Source organism: Amblyomma mixtum, chromosome 3 (assembly GCF_055824585.1).
Source record: "Amblyomma mixtum isolate Tamu chromosome 3, ASM5582458v1, whole genome shotgun sequence".
Lineage (NCBI taxonomy): Eukaryota > Metazoa > Arthropoda > Arachnida > Ixodida > Ixodidae > Amblyomma > Amblyomma mixtum.
In genome coordinates this window covers 93,369,694-93,393,832 of record NC_143014.1, presented here as the reverse complement: position 1 = coordinate 93,393,832, position 24,139 = coordinate 93,369,694, and the positions used below count along the sequence as shown (strand labels likewise).

Below are 24,139 nucleotides of genomic sequence, written 5' to 3'. Positions count from 1 at the left end.
ACTTAGACTAAATGTTTGCCTTTAATACCCTTCTACGAATGAGAAAGATAAGCCGAAGAAATAATTTTTTTTTTTTCTCACACAAAAGTTGCATGATGGTGTACACAAACTGTCTCTACATTCAGAACAGTGCATTATTCCTACACAGGAAGCAATGTTATCACTACTGTGTTCAATCTGTGTAACTCATTGCACTTTCATCATATATCAATATAAAGACAATAACTGCTTCACAGCAGTGCACCTGTGTGTGAATGTGAAAAAAAAAAAAAAATGTTCAAGTGAGGAAAATGTTAGCAAAGGTGAATTACAAATGATGTGAAAAAGCTACGCTTCAGGGTCAGCAGAAAACATGCATATATTTGCACTGCCTTATGGAACTTCCTTCGTATGATACAGAAGACCCACCTAAAATAATGGTAAAACTATATAGCTAACTATAGCTAACATTGCCTTACAATGTCACAATTTTTTATCCTACCAACATTAAAAAAAATTTTGCCTATACACTAGGCTCTCCATGAACAAATGCTATCATAGCAGCATGTAATAAATATGAACAAATAAATTTGAATTTGAGAGCTAAACGTAAGTGTATCCAGTTCTAACAGATGCACAAACCCACTGCAGCAACATCTGAAAAAAGCATGCATGAAGGCTTCAGGCACCCAATAGCATTAGGAGCATTACGTACCTCATCAGACATTATAGTTGGACACTGATCTTCAATGCACTTCAACATATTTGAAGCCGTTCCCTGGAATCAGAAAAATAAAAGACCATGCATGCTAAATGCAGCAAACCAAAAAAAAGGTTCCTTCTTTGAAACAAATCTAGCCACACTAAGATAGTAAAGGAAGCAATTATGATAGTATACCTATTATGTAATGCGAAGGCAAGATAACCGCTGGTCTTTAAAGGTTATGGAGTGGATTCCAAGAGAAGGCAAGCGTAGCAGGGGGCGGTAGAAAGTTAGGTGGGCAGATTTAAGAAATTTGCAGGAATACGGTGGCCGCAACTGGCAAAGGTCAGGGTTAATTGGAGAGACATGGGAGAGGCCTTTGCCATGATGATGATATGACGATGATGATGATGATGCATAAAACTAAAGTTTTAAGCTTCAAAATAGCAGCTAGCAGAGGAGGGGTTGCTTCCACATAAATCAGCAATAATAAGTGGGTAAGTAGTAAAGATAAGGACTGAAATAATGAGAGAATGAGAAGCAAAAAGTAACATGGTCAATGAACCCATCTTGAGTAGTTTGACAGAGACAGCGAGCAACATGACATTTTAATCCCATTTTCAGCCCAAGTAAAGCTAAGGTTCTGTGTAAAAGAAGTAAATCAGAGAGAACAGAAAGGTAACCAAGAATTGGAGCACGGTGGAAAAATACAAAGAAGTATGCAACACGCGAGAAACACAGGGACACATTTATACGATAACAAGTAGAAATCAGAGAGAATTGCAAGAGATGCATGATAACAAGTAGAAATCAGAGAGAATCGCAAGAGATGCACCCAGGACATTCAGCCTGATGTGGAAACAGGTACTTGTGTGCACATTGTTTCAATATTCCAACCCTGATATCAAAAATAAGCTTGAAAACCTGTCATGGCAGTAAAACAAGATTGTGTGAGTGGTTCTCCATCTTCCCTGACAGCACAGAGCTAAAGCTCATAAAAGCTGCACATGCATCAAACCAAGGGGGTTACAAACTAATACTTCCCTGCCTCACTAAACATGTAATTAGCTTTGTGTTTCATCATCCTTATTTCATAACCCTGTCCCTCAAAGAAGGTGGATACTAACAAAAAAAGAAAAACATTTGGGCCAATCAGTTCAATGATGCACCAACTAAACTAGTCCAGCCTTTTTCTTGACAGGTCCACTGATGGAAGCAGGATGTTATCATTTTGTTGGTGCACACTTTGGAGCAGATGACTTCGGAATATGGCAGTCACAAACTGTTTTGACACAAATACTCAAACGTGCTGCCATATCACACATGGTTAAAAAAACTACACTAGTAACCAAGACCAGCACTGCAAAAGAAACCTAGACCATTCAAATTTCCCAGCAGATCAAAAAATATCAGTGTCATTCAAAATTTGTGTGCAACATAAAGCTAACCAACACAATCACACAAACCAAGCCCTAACCAAAACTTAGTTGTGAATTTCAAATAGTCGCCATGACATTGAAAGAATGCTTCTGTAGCGTACGTGTTTTTTTTAAATTTTTTTTATTTGAGCAAGTTGTAATTGTATACCATTTTTCCCTTCCTCACGATTCTTTTGTGCGCATGCAATGTTAATTTTTGGTTCACCAAATTTGTGACTGGTCATTGAGTATGAGATGTGTATTGCGTCTCAAACCTCTTGAGAGGCTAGTGCCGTATGCCGAAATAACTACCGCAGCACCATGAGAGGTGGCTTACTCGTACTCTTCCACTCACTCACTCACACTTGCATCAACTCACACTCAAGCACACTATGATCCAATTACACTGACATACGCTAGCTCAGTGATGGATGTGGATGAGTGTGAGGGGAAATGAGTGCACTCACGAGTGTGCCACAAAATTCCCAAACAGGTAAATTCTGAAGCCAAGACTCGTCAATGCACGACAAGGTCCCATCGTACGGACAGTCACTTGTGTTCACAATGAAGTCTTTAAAAATTTACTAGTAAAGTGCCCAACCTTTCTGCATGGTGACAGCATGCAACATGCAAAATCTTCGTTACTGAATTCCTTTAACTATGGGTATACATAATGAACTCTACCACAAGCTCATTGTGTACACTGCAATGACAGCCAGTACAGACAAGACCCCCCCATATCGCCTCATGCATGCAACAGCGTCCAGGTACAAGAGATCAGAGCAAATTTATGTGGACCCACCGACACTCACACACAAACCATGGGAACATTGCCACTGACAGCACTTATAATGTACTGCGTTACAATGCACTGAGATGTGGCACACTCTGGCACGACTGGCTATGGTCATGGAACCCCTTCTGCCCCCATTTCATTCATTTCAAGCAGTATGAAGATATCATCCTCAACCTTTGATTTTTGATTGCAGTGGTAGGGTTGAGCTAAAGCAGGGGATTAGATGCTTTTAAACAGGTATAAGAAAGTTTTAACATGCCAGTGTTTGCCTTGGAAAACCCCTACAGGCATCGCATTCATGACAAACAGCATAAAAGCAGACTCAGTGTGACTAATTAATCAGAAGCCATATTTTGCCACCAGTTTCGTCTTCAGTCAGTGCTAGCACACAGCGCCTGCGTGACATCACATTTCAGCTGCTGCAGTATCAAGTGATCCAATGGACTCTGAAATTTCTAATGCGATAGCTTTGTCCGCTCGAACACCTCTACCATGTGCCAGTAAGCAGCTTTTCACACTCTGTGTCACAGGTTGTTGTCGCACAGGCAAAAAGGGTGTAGCTGTATTGTTCTGCTTAGAAGGCCTATCACATGATATCAATTGCCATGCAGATGAAAATGCCAAAGCTACTCATCAGCCAACACTGACAATTGTATCGTATTTTCCGTAAAGCTCCAGTTTGATGCACAAGGACAGAGGGCGACTTCCAAGTAACCATTTGGTGTAAATGCTACAACACTTCCCATCGTCCTAAACAGTTAACGATAAAACCAAGAAGAAAATACACCAGTAGACCCACCTTGAGGTACGCATTGACTGTCTTCTCCATCTCATCTACACAGCCCTGCAGCTTTATTTCAATCGGGTTGCCCGCTTCCTCTTGTTGGAGGACCACATCATGTAGCCGGGTCAACAGCTGAAAAGGGCGAAAGAATGACAACACATTTGACAAAACACAATATGTAGAAAGGGGGCACACACCTGGGTTGAAAAAAGAAGTTTTGGGTGAAAAAAGCTTGGGTCAACAAGCTTGAACGAAAAAAGGTTTTCTTCACAGAAAGACTGAAAATAATTCCCTGCATAAAAATTACGTTTCATTCACTGACCTTACGTCTTCATAATAATCATATTTTGGCTTCTCATTTTTCTATGAGTAGAGCAGATTCTCGATAATTAAACTTGCTTAATTCAAAAACATCTGGTTAACTCAAATTGATGCTTTGACCCTGTCAAGATCAAGCATGTTAAAAGGCTCCCCTAATTCTAACTATAATTTTCACATCACCATCCAGTCCGAAATTTCAACAGTTAAGTCGATAGTTGACCACATCAAGCTGCAACTGAGCTTCTGAGGTACATACTTACGTGGTCCTTGTAAAGCATAATCACTTCTTGGGTTTCTGCTTCAATTCGTGTGCATGTGTCAGCTCTCGTTTTTGAAACTCGTATATGACTAGAAAACCAACAAACTTTTTATGCAGTCCACGTGCTGTGGCTGTTTTTACACTGTGTATCACATCTCCTAACAATGGTTGAACCGAGTTTCTGAATGCAGGATTCGCAGTATCCTCAAGGAGTCTGTAAATAACAGCACTTTCAATGTTTTTATGCACTTGCTTTTTCTATGGTGATTCTGACAGCCTAATACAACCAGCTTTCCTGGAACTTCAGCCATTTGTTGGCTCCCAACAGTGAAGACCATGCAGCGCAACGGGTCTCTTTTCACCCCTCCTCTGCAACCTCGGACTTTGGGGTCTCTGGATATATATGTTTTACTCTCTCTCTTCACCTGTCGAAAAACAACCGAACGTGGCGAGATGCTGCTCAAACATGTTCATTATGTAGACCTGCTCTTCCTACTCACTGCAAAATCGGACTAATAAAATGGTCCCTGGACTCAACACCTCAAAGTTTCAAGGCAATAAAAAATCAATTGGGTTTACAGATCGCTCAAAACTGCCACTGCAATTTTTAATGCTCAATGCCATGCTACACACGGCGACCAAAGCACAAACTAAAAGTATTTGTCCCAATTTTCTGGCCTTCTGCTGCAGTGCAAAGTGATGAACTCTACAGTAGTCTTATAACAGTGAAACAGCGCAATGGCACATGCACACAGAAGAGAAGAACCCACTTAACACAAAAGGTTTATAAGAAAATAATGTTCTGTAGAAGGACATACTGACAACGCTGCAGAATAGACACATTTTATTCCCTGTAAATTCAGAACATATGTGCGGATAAAAAATAAGCACGGCTCTTCCATCATTTAGGTGGGATCATTCAGTCCCTATATATATGCTACCTATTTGGGTATTTTGTATTCACCTAATGCAAGTAATGTGTCCAGTCTAAATGTTTCAGGTATGGCTGCCTTGCAAATCCATACAAAACAGAGCCAAAATCAAGAGCAGAGCTTGCCCCAACGAAATATATGATCACGAAACAAGCTCTACCAGAGTTCAAATGTTCTCGTCAGAATACATTAATTAGGATACTCAGGGTCTGGCAGGATTTTAGTTTAGGTGCATTTATACAGAAAAGAAAGGTGAGCTTTCCATTGAAGAATGCAACAAAAATTTGTTTGGCTTTATCAAATATAAAGACAATTACAGAAAGAAAAACAAACAAAATGAATGCATGAATAAACAAATGAACGAAAGTGAAACCTTTCTAATAACTACACCCACACTGTAGTGGAATACCAAATCATTACACAAGTCCTGTTTCAGGGTCTCAAATTAAATAAGAAATAGTATTTTTACAACCATGACACTACAAGACAAACACAGAAATGACATACCGTATTTACTCGCATCACTTGCACCTTCACGTAATTCGTGCACCCCTAACTTATTACCCTGGTTTCTGAAAAATAAAAAGCTTTTCCTCTCATATTTTACCCTCCCTGCTGCACCGAACCACCAGCATGCTCGCGGGTATGCACAAGGAAGGCTTGTGAAGACTGGCAAAAACGTGTCGCTGTATGCAGCTGTGAAAGGTGTGAGCAGCAAGGTGATGCCACCACACTGGTCCCACCAAAAAATTCAATTTGCGCTATTCACCCAGCTCCCTCACGCTGGAGGTCACTTTCCCAGAGAACAGTTGCAAGAGCAATCTGCCAGTAACTTCCAGTGCGCCAGAATCTTAAACTACCGAACCGTTAGCTGTTCAGTCTGGCGCTAGTCAGCCGGGCCGCACACAAGAACGCCGTTTTATCACCTTTTATCTCCATTTGCCCCTAACTCCTGGCTTTGCGACATTATCAATTTTTTTTGGCTTGTGAGGGGTGTGAGTTGGGGGGCTGACGTATAAGTAGCAATATACGGCATATATTGCATGTTATGACCTTTGTAGTCTTTTTTTTTTATGGATGTGTTCACAAAATCTCAGAATAATTTGCACACCCTGTTTTCGAAGCCTTAATTTAAAGAAAAAAAAAGCACGCAAATCATGTGAGTAAATACGGTATGCTCAGACACATGCCAAACTTGTACAAATTAACTTTCACATCAATTTTATACTGAGTGTATTTCTAACAAAAAAAAAAGTAAAAGAAAAAGAGATAACAATACAATACCAACTAAGGAAAGCGTGGCTGAATTCTTGTGGAACACTGCATTTTGCAATACTTCATGTAAATGCTTGCCATTCAATCAGAATGCTTTAAAAGCAAAAGGCATGTGCCATAATGTGCTGACCTGCTTGGCACTGCTAGCATCCTTCAGGTACCCTTCAGCCTTGAGCACCTCCTCGTCACAGGAGACATCTTCCGAAGATGAGGCCTGCGCTGTTCGGATGACATCCTGAAGATGAAGCATCCAGCGGTCCACCATCTGAAAAGCAACAACATGGGCAGAAAAGCTAGATAATCAGTCAGATCGTAAGAGAAAAAAAAAGGAAAGAAGCCATCACCTGTTGGGTTGAGCTCAGCAGGAAGCCTTGCTGCAGTCTGAATGCCTGGCTGTTGCTGTGCTTCTTTGGTGACACATTACGGTGCAGAAGCTCAGAAATCTGAAACATAACAATCATCAGCAGACAACGTCAACACAGAAGATAGCTGTACCAACTCCACACACAAGGGCAGAAATAGAGTAATGCAAGTACTCAATTTTCAAATGCTACATCACGTAATGGTGTACTGAATTTAACGTACTGAATAACAATGTTTAGAAACTGTGACAATTTATTTAAATTTAGAAGATTTGAACTGCTCACAAACACATCACATGAGAAAACTATGTAAAAGGATGATATGCATGTGAAAAAAAAAAAAAAATATAAGACTGGGAGGCCCCAACTCACAGTGCTACATTTATCCAGGTTAAACATGTACATGCTGCTAATGAGCAACCTTTTATCACTGATCAGGAGTGCTGACAAGGTTGCTGCTTTCCACTCCATTCTAATTTGTGTGTGCCATTTGAACTTTGTTTCACAAGAATTGCTAGTCAAGCCCGTTTTCTGTTAAACTTCATACAGTTTGTTGAATTTCGTTCTCCTCTATTAACAACTGCAAGATACTGAAGTCAATTTGAAGCAACCAATTAAAAATAATTTTGAGCAATTATGAAATGCAATTCTGTTCAAAGTGAAGAGCCACTATTGCACATGCTTTTAAATAAATGGTAGTGCACACATCAGTGTTCACTTCCCTATAAGCACTGAAAGCAGTGAATTAGGAACATTACACAATGACAAAAAAGTAGACTACACTGCTGCTAGGCAAAACCAGCACAGCAAACTCAAAACCAAACCCATGCATTTTTATTCCACTTGAGAAATTTTTTTTATAAAAATATCTGACAGCTCACACCACTTCATAAAAACCAATGCTGATAAATTGAAATCAAGCAATGGAAAACACAGGGCAATTTTATAACATAAAAATCTGCAACTGCATAAAAATTTTTCACTTTAACAGTAGCACCAAACAGCTAACAATGCTGCTTAAAAATGCCATAATTCTGCACTGTTATCACTAAAAACAATCTCTTTCACATAATCTATAGGGACCCTGAAACACTCGAGTGAGCCCATTTCTGTGTTCCACTAACCTAGAGCCATTCCTGTGCGTGTCGCATCACGATGGTTTATCTCTTAAAGTAAATTGCCATCTCTGGATGGTCTCGTAGCATGAAAGACGACCCTTTCACTTGCACTATTTTTTTCAAAACTAAGCTCATACTTCAGTTTCCTCTGAATGTCCATCCAGCAAAGATGCAAAAATTCAAAAGGAATTTACGGTGTTAAAGTCAGTTTAAAGCCACACACTACCAGAGATATGCAGCAACTAGAATTTCGCGCTGTTCAAGAAAATGTCATACCAACTCGCCCAAGCATCCGTTTTAGAAGTAGGAAATTCATATGATCCATCTGTACTGGAATGCCCATCATTATCAAATATATGAACAGTGATCTTCTCCCTTATACCATAATCTCATAACACATTTTGGACAGCTGTCAGTTTCTTGAATACAACAGAACGACATTTAGAACTGGTTAAATTCCACATTCAGCTAAATTAGTTGAAGGAGCCTACAAAAACGTACAAGTCTGGAAATTATATCTGAAACTACACATGAAACCTGTGCACAAGGTCCACTTCAAAATCATTCAAGTGCATGGATTTATTTAAGAGCCAGTCGTGACTATGGTAGAGCCTCACCACATAAACAAATATTAAGCTGAGATTAAAAAAAAAAGAATAAAGTCCCCGCCAGGGCCACTGGGTATAATCTTTTTCACCATGTGAGCAGTGAAATTATTAATAATCACAATAGTTTTGAAAAAGCTTTGGTTTGGTTTATAGGGGTTTAATGTCCCAAAGTGGCTCAGGCTCTGAGGGACGCCGTAGTGGAGGGCTCCGGAAATCTCAACCACCTGGGGTTCTTCAACGTGAACTGACATCGCACAGCACACGGGCCTCTAGCATTTCGCCTCCATTGAAATGCGACAGCCGCGGCTGGGATCAAACCCGCGTCTTTCGGGTCAGCAGCTGAGTGCCATAACCACTGAGCCACCGCGGCGGGGAGAGTTTTGAAAAAGGGCTTAAAGTCACGAGATGAGGGGTGCAATGGAGCCAGGCACCTACCGTATTTATTCAAATCTAGGCTGATAGTTTTTTTTTTTTTTAACACGAGATATGGAACCCTTATGTCAGCTTAGATTCGAGGATTTTGTCATATTTATGATGAACTTATTGCTTGCGCCACAACGAGGAGGGCCTTCACTGGCCTGAAGAAAGGCTGGCATCCCGAAGCGGAGTCAGCCCTGGCAGAGTTTGTGAAATTGCGGAAGTCGGCGGCATTTCCAGTGACCACAGAAGTGCTACAGGACAAAGCGAGAGGTCTGGCAAGACAGCGAGGCATTCCACGGGACCAGTGAAATGCGCGAGCCGCATCAAGGTTGCATCATCCTGGGATGGCATCCCATAAAGCTTGGTTTCTCACTCGTTCCAAAAGTGCAGCATTTCCAATGCACTTGATGGCACTAAAGACTGTGCCCTAAACGAAGAGGACAGTGATAAGAGAGGTCAGAGAGGTCGAGGACGAGTGAGTGCGAGCAGGTTTGTGGAAAAAATGCACTTTGCATGCTGTCCCTGCTGTTGTTCTCAATTGTTTTTTTCACCGACTTACATTCGAGGAAAGTTTTTTTTTAAATTTTATTTGGCCTTCAACTTTCAGGTGTCGGCTTAGAATTGAGGCCAGCCTAGATTCGAGTAAATACGGTAGAATGATTCTTACAAGAGGGAAAGGAGGTGCTTTTGGAGCATAACCTACAAATGCACACTCCATGACAGGGGGAATGTTTTATCATACATATGTCATAGCTGATGCTTTGGAAAAGCACAAGGAACAAACTGTACGACATACACAAAGACAATATTTCACTTGCAGCTGGCTTGCTTCACCTCTGGGGCAATCCCCAGCTCATTTCTGCAAGTCCTGAAAGACTGCTTTTTCGCAATGTAAGTGCAGCAATCTGAAAGGGCACCCCCTCTTACTTGATTGAGACTTCAAGCTCAGGTTTTACAGCATAGGCATGAATCACAGATTTGAACACTCATATAATTTACTGCACCTTTTTCCAAGCAGCCTCAGTGCGGTCAGGCGCAATTTTCATTGCCAAGGTGATGTCAACAACTGGACAAGGCATGTACCTAAGGGTGAAGTTCCTGAACAGCAAAAAAAATATTGAGAATTGAAGCAGCATGAATTTTCTAGCTTTTGCAGATTCAATGACCGTTTTGAATAACAAAAACTTCATAAACTATTCACTTTTCACACCCTTACACACACACATGCATGCACACCACAGAAGCACATACACTGGAATAAAATACCCCTGTCATGCTGGCACCCACAAGATTTTGAGAATCGGGCCTTTCTATTGAAAGGTGCATGATGCGCAGCTACATGGCAGAAATTACAGGCCTTTCCATCAAAGGCTCTCAGAAGCGACAGATCTATGAGGCCCAAAAAACACTCGAGATATGATTACACCATGCTGCGTAATGAATGGGCTCAGTAACAGCTGTTACTCCGTGTTCTGCATGTACAGTGGTGATGTGTGTAAAAGCAATGCACACTGCGTGCACAGCACAGCCCAACAGCTGTCACTGAATCCCTACATTATGCAGCACATTATAAATGTTTGCGAATTTTTTAAGGAAGCACTACAACATACACGCATGCCAATTATGTGTTTATTCATATCGCATGCTGGTTGTGCTGTTGCACTGATGTTAATATTCAAGTCACTCTGCCACTGAGTCACGTCATATCTCTGGCATCTTAACCGTTAGCACGGCGCCTTGATGGTGTGAGGCATTGGGCATTTCGACATCAAGATGACGCAGTGCTTTGGTGCACATCAGCTGCTCAGCCCTCGGTGCTGTACACCCTTCCTCTCCCTCTAGCCTTGCTGCATGACACCCCACTGCAGTTGCTGTACCCTTCCTCTGTCCACTGTGCTCAGCCTAGCGCACGTTTTTCCTCTCACTTTGCCTTGCCATGTGGAGATGCAATGCAAGTGCCAAACCTCCCGCCCTTCCCGCTACACCTCGACAGTGAAGCCCTTTCCCTCCTGCCACTCTGCACTGCAGCGTTCCTTCCCACTGCATTGCACCAATTTCTAAAGCTGTGGAAAGATCAAACTTTTGGCTAAAAGCGAATATAAGCAATAAAAACTGGTTGCCTATCAAATCAAATATTTTTGAATAATTTAGTACACTAAAGTAGGATATAAGTTAAAGAAAAAAAAAAAACAGCAGTTCGTAACAATGGGCCATGGTTCAAAGCGTCCTGTATTACTTCACTGAACAATCACAACAGTAGATGATACCGGCGTTTAAAGCGAAAGCACTACTCCAGACGTACCAACGCATCGCTTAACCTCTGTGCCACTGCGCTGGCACTGGTATGAGGGCTCCCAGGGATCTATGAATGTAATGTAGAGAATGATCAATTCTGCATATATGGGCATTAACCCACTAAAGATATCTTGGCATACCCTTAAGGCGGAGTTTAACTGTCCCCTCCAACTGAAGAATGAACACATGCTTTTGCATGTCAACTTGGTTTAACTACTTTAAACCCTTACCACTTTTTGATGTTTGACTATGTCAAACAAGCCGCAGGCACCAAAATTCTTGAGCTTATTATCATATCTAATAGTCAGGTTCTTGTTTAGTTAACAAGAAAAGCTTTAATCGCAGACTATGCATATCTTTGGCTGTAGATGTATTTCTCAGGCACTTGCAAGTATGCTACAGGCTCAGTATATTAAAAAAAAAGAAAGAAAACAGCAAAAACTTATCCGGAACAGCTCAAAATCATGTTTTTATCATGGCATATTTTTTAGCACAAAGTTAAACATCAATCATATTTTCATGCTTCCTTTACATTAACCTTGACCGTCAACTGCATATGTAAAAATTTCTAATTATTGAAATATCATAAGGTAACCCAGAACGTTATTTCGAAGTTCAGCATACTACACATTTGCTATTACAATGCTACAATGATTATATAAATGAAATCGTGCATGGAAAAATATTGGTTTTTTCAAGTATGATTTCATACACGTGGTAATGTACACCTTCTGCCCACTAAACAGTTAAAAGCTGCAGGATGGTGCTGAATGCCTTCTTCATATACCTACCCTTTAGCTGACTTCGTGCTTGTGTCCAAATGTCAACATGTATCACTATGCCTCATCAGAGTTGTACATAATGCGTTACAAGCTTACATGTAATATAATTTTCTACGAATTTTGTAATGCGTTTATTACTTTCTGCAAGGGGTAACATTCTCAGTAATCATATTAACTTTTTCTGAAATCGATTACTAGTAATCAGTAACTTTCTATTTGAAAAACAAGTTGTGACCCCCAGTATAACTTCGTGGTAAACACTAGTACTAACACGGAATATTCCTTTGCAATAGATGGACAATAGCTAAGCTGCAGAAAAGCTGCCCGCACAAGGATGTCTGGACGTGCAAGCCTGAGTGTCCTGCATTTCACATTTCTTCACATTTCACATTTTTTCCCGAGAGCACAACAGAATGTCATGTTTAGTGAACTAGAGCATTGTCTGCTCAAAGCGAAAACAAGCATTAAGCACAATGCTTTGCATTACTATGAGATGGTGCACAAGGTCTTCGTACATTACAACTCAATCCTTTCCTCCAGCATTTGTACATCAAGAGAGCCTTTAGCATTGTTGCAAGAGAGCCTTTAGCATTGTTGCTGATGTTTTCACAAGAAAACAGAAAAAACACCGATGAAAATTCAGAAAAACTTCTGATGAAAATCAACACCATATGAACTGCGACAGACAAGTCATCAAGGGAGCCGCACCAGCTCATTCTTGTGTGTGTAATTTTTCTTATGCTAATAAATGGTTTCAGTTTGGTTTTGGTTTTATGGGGTTTAACGTCCCAAAGCGACTAAGGCTATGAGAGACGCCGTAGTGGAGGGCTCCGGAAATTTGGACCACCTGGGGTTCTTTAACGTGCACTGACATCGCACAGTACACGGGCCTCTAGAATTTCTCCTCCCAAGAAATTCTAGCCGCCGTGGCCGGGATCGAACCCGCGTCTTTCGTGTCAGCAGCCGAGCACCATAACCGCTGAGCCACCGCGGCGGCATTTATGCTAATAAATGTGGGAAGGAAAATAAGAGAATAGTAATCATTAATCATCTGTAATTGTTCAGTTACCTTTTGGAACTGTAACTGACCACTGATGTAAGTTACATTTCAGATGAAGTGACTGTAATTGCAATCAGTTACTTCCTTTCTGTAATGTGTACAAGACTGAACCCTATGGGGTGTGTTCCTGGCATAAAACAGACTTGCCCAGGCAACTGATACTTATTATAATAGACCTGTTGGGTATTACTTGGACTATATACCAAAGTTACTCACCACAGACACCATGAGAATTCAACCTAAATGGCACTTCTACGCACTTCATATGGTGACCCACGAGATTACTCTAATAGTGTTCTGCTGTACTTGCCACAACTATGTGCAACAGAACTTCATTAACTATACCCCCAGAAATCCAGATGATTCGGACTACCAGCGGGGTCCCGCCCAACGCCCATGCACGTCTGCGGGCATCAAATGCTAATAAGGTGCTGCTGGGCTTCTACCTGTTCATTCTGGTGGGACTGCGAAAAAGGACCGTGCTGAGGTAAAACTAGCATGGCAAGAAATCATCCAAATATCCCTCAAGCCTGAATTGCATGAAGTATTGTTGCCCACACTGACTTACACACAACAGCAGGCACGACAATGAATGGAAGGTCCCTATGCCTAATAAAGAAATAGTCCGGCCACCTAGTTTCATGTTACGAGCTCCACAGCCAACCCACAGGGACAACAACTGCACATCAGCTAGCTAACCATGCCCAGCTGCATGCTGTTTCGGATGCTGACGGATGCTCTAGCACCAATGCATGTTTTGCTCACTTCCATCTGCGTTTTTCTTGCGTTCTTCCAGCTCATCGAAATGGTGCGCTCACCACGTGGTGTTTGTCGCTGTTGGCACAGCAGAGCCTCTTCGCATTCGACGCCTACACCGTATGGAGAGAGACTGTACCGCTACCACATTGTACCATGAGACCCTTACTATCGTGAAGTAGTTATGTTTCACTCCTCCCGATCGTATTACGAGTGGAAAAGCATTTGATAAGACTGCGAAAAACCATCATTTACATGCAGTTCTTGTCTCAAAAGTAGATGACCATGAACCAGTTGTTCACCAAACTAATTTAATGCGGTGCAAGCAGTTTTTCACAGGATGCCACTCGATAATACGAACGTTCTTTCCAGTCACTCCAAGTTTACTGTATTGCCACAAATGTATTACCACCACTGTAATACATGCTACCCATTTGTGCTTGTCACAATGGACAGTCCTCATATACTAATAAAACTGACCACAATGCAGTACTCACTTTTCAAGTGCATAAGCAATATCCTGAAAACCCTGAGCAGGTGTAGAGTTCCGGTCCCATAGAATGCTTTTGAGTTTTGAGTTGATCTGCAGAGCCTTAGCCAGTGTTTTTGCACCATTGAGACCCATGTAATTGCCACTGGACAGAAATAACAAAAATATATAAACAGACAGCAGACAATAAAAAAACAGTTGCACAATGTGCATAACTACTATTTGTGTGCACTAAGTACCTTATAAGTGAACAAGCTGTGAGAGAAAAATAAACTGATGTCTACAGTAACAAAGTGGATTTCATAGATGTTTACAACAGCACAATGTGACAGTATGGCAAAGAAACTAAAAACTTACGTTATATCAATTGATGTGAGGCACTGATTACTGCCAAGTGCATTGATAACAAGACACAGCTCTCCTCGAAGCTTCGAGTCTGCTAATGAAAGGTACTCAAGTGAAGAGTCCTTCTCCTGGATTAGCTGCACCACTGCTTCCATCACACGTGTTATGTGCCTGCAAATATGCAATGCACATAATGTTTAACAATTTCTTTACATTTCAGAATGCCCACAGTTAATCAAATAAAAAAGGCATGAACACTACTGAACAATAAAGAAAAGTTACAGAATAAGTAAAGCACCTTGAAAAAAAAAAAATGTGAAAGAGAACAAACATGCAGTTCTTGGGAATGTTGATAATGTGTACTCAAGGTTAATGCCCTAGTTTCCCACAATTCTGCGAAAAATTGCACATTAAAGCATATTTCACAAAATATTGTGTTGGTAGACAAACTTTTTTTTACAATACAACACAAGAGAGAGTTTGAGACCTCAGGAAATTTTTATATTATTTTATTATGGTTACAATGACTATAACGAAATCCAGGCAAACTACGTTCAACGTTCAGGCAAACCATAGCAGGAGGAGGATCCGCTGCAGGTTGGGCTTCTATCAGAAAAAAAGACTGCAGTTTGCAAGCATGCCTGCACTTAGTCAAGAATCACCGGTCCTAGCTGCTCAGTGGAAAGTGTACCTGAAAACTGCTCAAGAACTGAAATACAGTGACGGAAACCTCGCACTGTTCCTTTCTAAGCAAGACGAACAAGGTGCACATTTTGATGTCCCATCTTTCTGGGCTGGAATAGAAGTGACCCCAACACTCTCCTCCATTGCAGTCATTATGGAGTTCTTGCATCAAACAAGCAAACAAGCAGAAACATGCACAAGCAAATGTGCATGTTTCTTTTGTGCTTCTTAAGTTTCATGCGGAATTTTATGCATTCTTTATTCTACATCTGTGAAGGAATTTGGAATTTTCCAAATGGAAAGTTAGGGGCCTTACTCAAGGTCAGAGCTATAGCATAAAGAAAATAATGACAGCAAGATGCTAAATTTGCAATGACAAGACAGCAAGAACTGTTGCAGCATCTATGTTCATGTCTTGCTGTTGTCTTCTTAGCGCAATAACCACGACCAGAAGCCTGAGACAGTATCGCCATAAATTAGCACCGATTAAAAAGAAAACTGTTCCAAGCCACAAGAAAACAGAATAAAAAAAGGTGCTCGATTCTGAGCACATGATGCAATGCGGCTAGACAATCTTTTCAGCGACAAACTCAAAGCCCCAGGTATTTCTTTTGCAGACAAACTGAAAACTCTGTCACAGCAGAAGAGTGAAGTGTAGTAAAATGATCAACAATTCCACTTATAAAAGCTTTGGTGAAGAGTCTGGAAACTGGACATGGTGGCTGGCTTGCTGCAAACGTCAAAGTGCACACATTTTATACAATGGGAGTACTAGTTCTGTGCAATTAAGCTCATGAAAGCCAATGTACCTCAGCTTCTGATGCATCTCATTATGAAGGAGCACTTCAGGAGCTCTACTTTACCCCAGATGCCCACCAGTTAAAAAAAAACAGGCTCACTGAACTAAGGGTACACTACCACCCTTGGCATCCTGCTTACGAGTCCTTGAATGGTGCATATGTGCTGTGCACATATGCACAACTCAAGGAATGCACCACTCAAGGAACAAAAAGTTATTGAAGAATTAGCCTTTAGTTGCTCAGTAAAAATTCCCCTCTTACTTTGTCTTCATGTTTGTGAAGTTCCTTCCAATTGAAAGCCGTTTGATGGACTGATTTTTTCCAACAGCTGCCACAATGTTAGCCAAATCTTGGTCAAAGTCTGGAAGAATAAAGCATAATATTAGTGAGCGATAGGGTTGAATGTTGAACACAACTGTTATACCTACAATGTATGCCTACTGAAAGCAAGTGCAAGCACCTGCCCCACAAATTCCAGTGTGTTTGAAAGTACCACTTTCATAGAAGAACACAAGAAAAAGACCACCCAGAAGATCTCGGTAACATAAAAAGTGAACTCCCCAATTTTAACTGTGACCCCTATTAAAAAATAGAGATAAAAGAGAGGTTATTCCTGTTAAAGATTAAGAAGTTGCAATACTTCTGACGTACATAATGGTCTTGTGTATAAACAATCAGGAATAAAGAAAGTTTCACGTGTTTCAGGAAACACACCTCTCAACAATAAAATATTTTAAATGTGACACCATGATAAATTATGGCTTAATTCTTTATTACAGCAAAAAAATGAGCGATTTTGAGTGTTAAAATAAAAATTATTTTTTAAAACATTTTTTCAAGAAGTGCTAAATGCACTGTGCATTTTAATACATCAAACTGCAGCTTATTGTTTATACTTCCGAACAAAAAAAAAAACGGCAGAGTTACGTGAGCAAAACATTGCGAAAATTTATTGGTTAAATATGCTGGTAACACAAAAAAAAAAGAATACAAGCAAAACAAAAATAAGCCGCTGCACTGAGCAAGCAGTTGATTACAAAAAAATTAAAACATACAAAATGTTGCACATGTTCTTGGCTACCACTCTAGTGATTTCAACTGCGTACACGCACTGCACTTTCTATGGCCTTTCAAGTTAGGGAATGTGACTGCTGAGCCACGAGAGGAAGCAGTCGCATGAGGACATGAAGTGGAGGTGGATACGGGATGTACTGCCCAGTATACTTGTTCTGAGTTCTGTTCTTGTTTTTTAATAGCAGAGCTTGCAATTCCTCCCTTTCTCCATTTTTTTCGGAGGGTAGCGAATGGGTTCTATGGGTGAAAAGGGGGCGTGGCATTTCTTGACATCATCATAATCAAAAATCTGTTTGGCACATTTGATAAACTATCTTGGCAGTATGTTGTGAAGACCCTAAAGCACCAAATAAAACCCCTCTCGTCACTTACAAATAGAGCGCACAACAAAAAATATAAGATGACCAGTAAAACAAAACACACACGCACACACTGATGCCCCAGGCCTCTAAGACAAAGTCTAGCAATAGGAACTGAAATCTGGCCATTCCACGTGGTTGTCTAGCTCATCATAGCAGCTCAAAAAAAAAAAAAAGAAAGAAAAAGAAAAAAAAACATAAGAACCGACAAAAGCGCTTAGTGTAGCCTTTCGCCTTTGTAAAGTGCCCGGCGAAACGGAAGCCATGATCACCAACCGGCGGACTAGGTGCGGTCAAATTTTCATTTTTCCTGTCACCTCCTTGTGTAAGAAAATTGTGTAAGAAAATTTAAAAAAAAAAAAAACTGAACCCAAAGGATGGTGTTATAGAAGCAAACTATATGACGGGCTTGTCCAGGAGCACAGACTTGAATTTTTGGCAGCACGTTCAAAACATCAGTCATATATGACTGATGGCCTATGGCGTAGTAGCAAAAGAGTTAAAAAGCTTATCACATCTGCAACTGAAACACAGTGAAATCTCATTAAACTGAACTCGCTTATCTTCAAACTTACATTTTATTTAAATCAACACTTAGGCACCACGAAAATCAAGTGCACTTCAATGCGATAAAATGCCCACTGCTGCTATCTTATAAGCACATACAATGGTTTATCAATTCAAAGACTCAGTGGGAAAGCGAGATGCTCTCAGAAGCACCAGGAGCTGCCCACCCACCCACTGTCACCCTCAACCCACCTCCGCCCACCTGCACCCTCCAGAAATATTCTGCCGTGTGTGTGAAGCCTCGCCTTAGAATAAAAGCATTCAGTAGAGTAAAAGTATCGAAGCAGTGATCTAGGGTAAATCCAACTGCTTTTGCAGAATTGTTGCATTGGATGTTTGACCATCCTCAATTCTTTCTTTCCTCATTCCTAATTTTACCATTAAAGAGTTAAAAAGCCACCCAAAATGACAAAGTCACAAATAGAGCTTACCTCACGCAAAAAAAAAGTTAGGTGCATTTCAAATGTAGCGAACGTCCACGAGGCACTCCAGAGCACGGCCTGCACTACCTGTTGAGAGCTTTCTACAGATGGCACAAAGACTCATCCAAAGCTCAATAGCAGGGGGCCTACACCTCAATATTAGGGGCACACTTAAAGGTGCACTGAAGAGGATTCTGAACATGTCTTTTTGCCGCATCCACACGTTCCTAGCATTCTTAGAAACAGTGACTTATTGCCCTGTGTGGCCGATTTCCCCAATTAAAACGAATTAACGTCCGGCTCCCGCCTTTTTTTTTTAATTCTGCCTCGTACGGTGGGCGGAGTCGACCAACGCGTGGAGCGCCTTTCACCCAGTCCCGTGGAGGCTTTGTTTTCGCTTTATTTTGTTTTTTAGGTTTCCATGAATACATAGTTTCATTCGCAGATAATATAGCCGCAAAATAAGCCCCCAGAAATAAAAATACACGCGGACTATTTGCTACTACGGACTACTACGTATTACTCCACCGATGGCAGAGCGGCAAGCCGCCACGGGACTGGGTGAAAGGCGCTCCACGCGTTGGTCGACTCCGCCCACCGTACGAGGCAGAATTAAAAATAAAAGGCGGGAGCCGGACGTTAATTCGATTTAATTGGGGAAATCGGCCACACAGGGCAGTAAATCGCAGTTTCTAAGAAAGCTCGGAACGTGTAGATCGAGTTCCCGCGGCAAAAAGACAAGTTCAGATTCCTCTTCAGTGCACCTTTAAGCTTTGCCTTTAAGAGTATGACATAGTAGCATTAATGGCTCCCTTCAGTGGTTTCTCTTTACACACATTCACTGTTCTTTGTTCACATTCACATTTACCGCAATTATCACAACCCAGTTCCACAGTAATCCTTGTCTTTAAACTCATCCGCACTGCAGTTTACGGGCATAATGATACTCCAATTAGTTTTTTGGTTTATGGGGGTTTAACGTCCCAAAGCGACTGAGGCTATGAGGGACGCCGCAGTGAAAGGCTCCGGAAATTTCGACCACCTGGGGTTCTTTAATTTGCACTGACATTGCACAGTGCATGGGCCTCTAGAATTTCGCCTCCATCAAAATGCGACTACCATGGCCGGGATCACACCCGCGTCTTTCGAGTCAGCAGCCGAGCGCCATAACCACTGAGCCACTGCGGCGGCGTTACTCCAATTAGTGTCTAATTAGCGTGCCTCAAGTTTGCCCCACTAATTACCACATTACTAAACTTCAAATCAAGCCAACACCACACATACATCACACCCCCTTGTACCTCTGCCAAGTCAACATGCCTACGTGCCCTAGCCAGTAGCATGCCTGGCTGGCGACTTAAGGCATGACTGACTGAAATTGATGACTGAAATCATGACAAATTTATGGAAATTTTTCTCTTATAAAATTAAGTAGTTTGAGGCATGCGAAGGCCTTTATGCAGATTACAAGTCTTCTGTTCCATTATTTTCATTCAAGACATCTGCGCATGACGTGGATCTCTTTACATGATAATGCTGGGATGAAGCTGGGTTTTCCCGCTCAAGGGGGGAGCCTTAACGCTATTGCGTTAAAATATCCAGGCTGAAATACTGAAAATAATTCATTTACACACAGCCCTCGGGCTTGGAGCAACCACTGTATGCAGCACATACAATGAAGCTATAGATCGATATGGCCACATAATGGAAGCTTATCAGCGACACTGACTGTTTTCACTGATGTCCAGGCTGTACAAGCAGCGTATTCCTGGCAGGCAAGACTCGAGCACCAGTGCACCTTGAGTCTTGAGGTCATTGCAACTCAAGTCGAGCCAAACTTCAGTCAAAATTTCATTGCATGCCAAACCAAGCAACATGGCCCTGAAATAAAAACAAAAATGCACAGTATTAAAGCAAAAAAAAATGTGTGAAAGCTAAAAATATGACCTAAACCTTAAAAACATGCATTCAGTTCTCATAAATCTGCAACCATGCACATACGTGATGATAAAGCAGTTGCTGTAATGGTATAGTTTGCCTTAAGTTCAGCAGCTTTGCCAAATAAACAAATGCCAAAAATAAACCAACTCTTTGTTAAGGCAGAAAAACAGCTGAAGCTACCCCAGCAGAACACCTTCACTGCCTGTGCTGAAGGCCTTGAGAAGAGCGCCCGCCAAGAATTACTCACTTGAGTGCCTCCATGGGCATACGGACATTTGCCATGTTGAGGTGACGCAGAGCAACAGTGCTAGAGAAGAAGGTCTTGAATGATGGTGGCACCAGTACCTCTTTGCTCTTCTTTGAACTATACACATTGCGCGATAGGTTCAGCACCTCAAGCTTCTGAGTGCAGCCCCGCAGCAGCGCGCCAAACACCTGGAAGAGAAAAGGCAAATAATGTATTTCACATCCGTGCCCCAAAAGCAACTCAGGATCAAAAAACACATCACCATTTTCATCATGACTGACAACGCCATCATCTTTAAATCAAAAAAGCAACCTCAATGTGATAAAATTAAATTATGGTCGCCTCAATGGAAAAGCTGTGCCAATTTTGGCTGCAATATTGGGATACAATATTGATTGGTTGGTTTGGTTTATGGGGTTTAACGTCCCAAAGCGACTAAGCCTATGAGAGACGCCGTAGTGGAGGGCTCCGGAAATTTCGACCACCTGGGGTTCTTTAATGTGCACTGACATCGCACAGTACACGGGCCTCTAGAATTTCTCCTCCAAAGAAATTCAACCGCCGCAGCCAGGATCGAATCCGCGTCTTTCGGGTCAGCAGCCGTGCACCATAGCCACTGAGCCACCACGGCGGCAATACAATATTGAGATGCCACAGCTGAGGATATCACTCAGCACTGTTGAGATATGTACAAAAATTCACACACTGCTAAGAGAAAACACCTTCCAAAATCTTCAGGAAACTAAAGGTGCCCCTTTTGGCTATCAACGTTACTGGTGGGCAACATTTGCAATAAATGCTGCATGTGTACCGAGGATGATGCAGTTTCCATGCTCATCTGAACCTTTTTTTTTTACATTAAAATTCAGCCTGCTAATCCCATTCAGAAATCAAAGTACTACTCAATGCTTGATTCTGTTCACAAATGCACATTTAGTATTTCGAACACAGAGTTAAAAAAAAGGCACAAAAGAATGAAACTTAAACCACCATCAATAGCTTACATGAGCCTATTCAGAAACTATGACCACGAACCAACACTACCAAACACAAAATGCTACAGTGCCTGTGTATGACATCCTACAAACTTCTGATATAGCAGTCAAAAGCCCTGAACTTTTTATTTCTGATCATCTTTCCTGGTAAGTTGCTGTTACTATTTCTGCAAGACAATCCTACAGATCAGCTCTCAATTTTTTACACCTCAGGGAACCATAGGGGTTTTTAACAGGTGTTGAGGAACCTAGCATGTCCTGGCTTTTGTTCCTTTCTGCTGAACATGCATGCAAAAAATATGCACGCACATAGCCCCGCAGAAAAATGGCCAAATTCAGTAACAAATGATTGGCTGGACAGTGAAAACGGTCCAGTATGAGCCATCACAGTACAATTAGTTCAAAAATGGAGTGGGTAAAGGAAAGGCGAGAACTGAAGCATGCAAGGAAAGGCAAGGGTTGAAGAATGCATAGATTAGGTGCTCAGAGAACCCACAAAACCATGACTGCTGCTGATTCTGCTGTGTGCCAGTGGATCAAGTTTTGGTGAGAGTGAGTTCCGTCAAAAGAACTTCAGGTTATGACTGCTGCTGATGCTGCTGTGTGCAGTGGATCAAAGTTCGGCAATCATGCGTTCTGTTGAAAGAACTGCAGGCGGCAGTGTGTGCATTTCGCGAGAGGGAAGGCATCGTCATGGAGACACCGTGGCACTAAGGGAGTTGGACCACTGACGCTGCGGTTGCCACCTTCTCTGCAGGTGCAGAAGGGCTGCTATGTACTCGCAAGGAGGAGAAGCCACTGTGCTAGGGCATGCGCACGCCCAGTAACAGCACCTCGAGGCTTTAATCGCATTCAAACCGTGTTGGCCAAATTGTACCACCTTAAGAAGGCTGCGAGGTCGTTCGAAACTAGACTTGGCCCGCAAGGGGCACAGCGGGGTTTACAGAGCTTCTTGAAAGCGCACACCTCAAAAGAAAGCCGGGCTCCAGGCCGGAGGATGCTTGTACCCATTTTTACCGGTGGGTGTCTGGTGGTGGGTTTTGAACCAACCACTCCCAGCAACCAAGACGGGCACCCAAAGAAGGAACCCAAAAAAAAGATGAAGGAGAAAAGAAAGAAGGGACCCAAGGGTTCCGTGGAACTCAAACTAAGAACACCTTGTAGAATTATATGCATCACGTGCTTTGAAGGAAGCTAAAGTTATACAATTTTGCTGACATTGTTTGCACCTTTGCACAAGTGAATAAAAAGTAAAAAAGACAAAAAAGTTAAACTCAATTGACTTCTCACTGGTTTGCATTCTATCACTCACATCACAACAAAGAAACCACTCCAAGCTGCCAAGTATCATGCTTTATTATGCACAGAGTGTTACTCCTAACCAGCAATTCAAGAGCTGCGGCTATTTAACTTGCTTGGTGCAAAATCTTCATCACACATAATGCAAAAAAAGTGTACAATGATTTGCCACAAGCACATGGTGTTTACACTGTCATATCTCTTAATAAACTTTTGTGTCTGGTGAAATCTGTACACATGACATCCTTGAGAGGTAACACACTTATAGATTCAGTTCATATCGAGATTTACACATCATTTGATAAGGCAACCATATTTTTGGTACTGCACTAGCTATTTATAAGAGCAAGATAAGGAAAAATCAATATGCTGCTCACAGTTTCCAGGGCGCATTCAGTGCCGGACAAGTCCAGGTGGACGAGTGAGTTTGGCTGTGCCAAGTAGTTGTACAGGTTCTGAAAAAAAAGCACAAGTTTTGTCTAACCAGTATACTACAACGCAAATCATGAAGAATGACAGATGCACTCACATTAATATCATCCTTGAAGACATTGTCACTGAGGTTAAGGTACGTGAGGTTGGAGGGCATGGAACGATTCAAAGAAAGTGCATGAGCAAGTGTGTTAACGCCTTTAGCAGTGATTCCCGTATGGGCAAGGTTCAGGTGGCTGAGTCCCTTGTGCAGCTTTCCCAGTGGCCCACAAAGTTGGCCCACCCCTGGAAGCAAGAATCCGGCAAAAGAGGCTATATCAAGGCAAGTAATACACAAGGTGAAAGGCACAAATGCAAAGATATTAGGGGCACATTAACATGAGGCAGCATAAGCAACAACAGAAGCAGCAGAGCAACAACAGATGCAGCAGAAGCAGCAGACAAGAATAAATGTTTGGTTACAAGCCCTCTACAGTTAATCACTGCAAGACTGCCAACACACTGAAGAACAAAAGGCAAACAAAAATACACCATGGACAAGTGAGGTCACTTCATATCTGATTTTATATGCCTAGCTGACAATTTAAACTGAACTTCAAGTACTGCATGGCAACAC

General features: G+C 41.6%; 1 protein-coding gene across 6 annotated transcripts in view; it reads right to left on the bottom strand.

Moving 5' to 3' along the window:
* The window catches only part of LRR (capping protein regulator and myosin 1 linker 1 leucine rich repeat protein), a 96,185-nt gene that overhangs the window by 43,314 nt on the left and 28,732 nt on the right, over positions 1-24,139 (bottom strand). For all 6 annotated transcript variants that reach the window (XM_089580135.1, XM_089580130.1, XM_089580131.1 and 3 more), the window contains 12 exons: positions 23,621-23,808; positions 23,469-23,546; positions 20,798-20,985; positions 20,339-20,490; positions 16,449-16,548; positions 14,716-14,874; positions 14,366-14,503; positions 9,980-10,073; positions 6,812-6,910; positions 6,598-6,732; positions 3,696-3,812; positions 695-757 (listed from right to left, as the gene is read on the bottom strand). In XM_089580135.1, the coding sequence (XP_089436261.1) occupies positions 695-757; positions 3,696-3,812; positions 6,598-6,732; positions 6,812-6,910; positions 9,980-10,073; positions 14,366-14,503; positions 14,716-14,874; positions 16,449-16,548; positions 20,339-20,490; positions 20,798-20,985; positions 23,469-23,546; positions 23,621-23,808 (1,511 nt within the window). The remainder of the gene's footprint in view (positions 1-694; positions 758-3,695; positions 3,813-6,597; positions 6,733-6,811; positions 6,911-9,979; positions 10,074-14,365; positions 14,504-14,715; positions 14,875-16,448; positions 16,549-20,338; positions 20,491-20,797; positions 20,986-23,468; positions 23,547-23,620; positions 23,809-24,139) is intronic.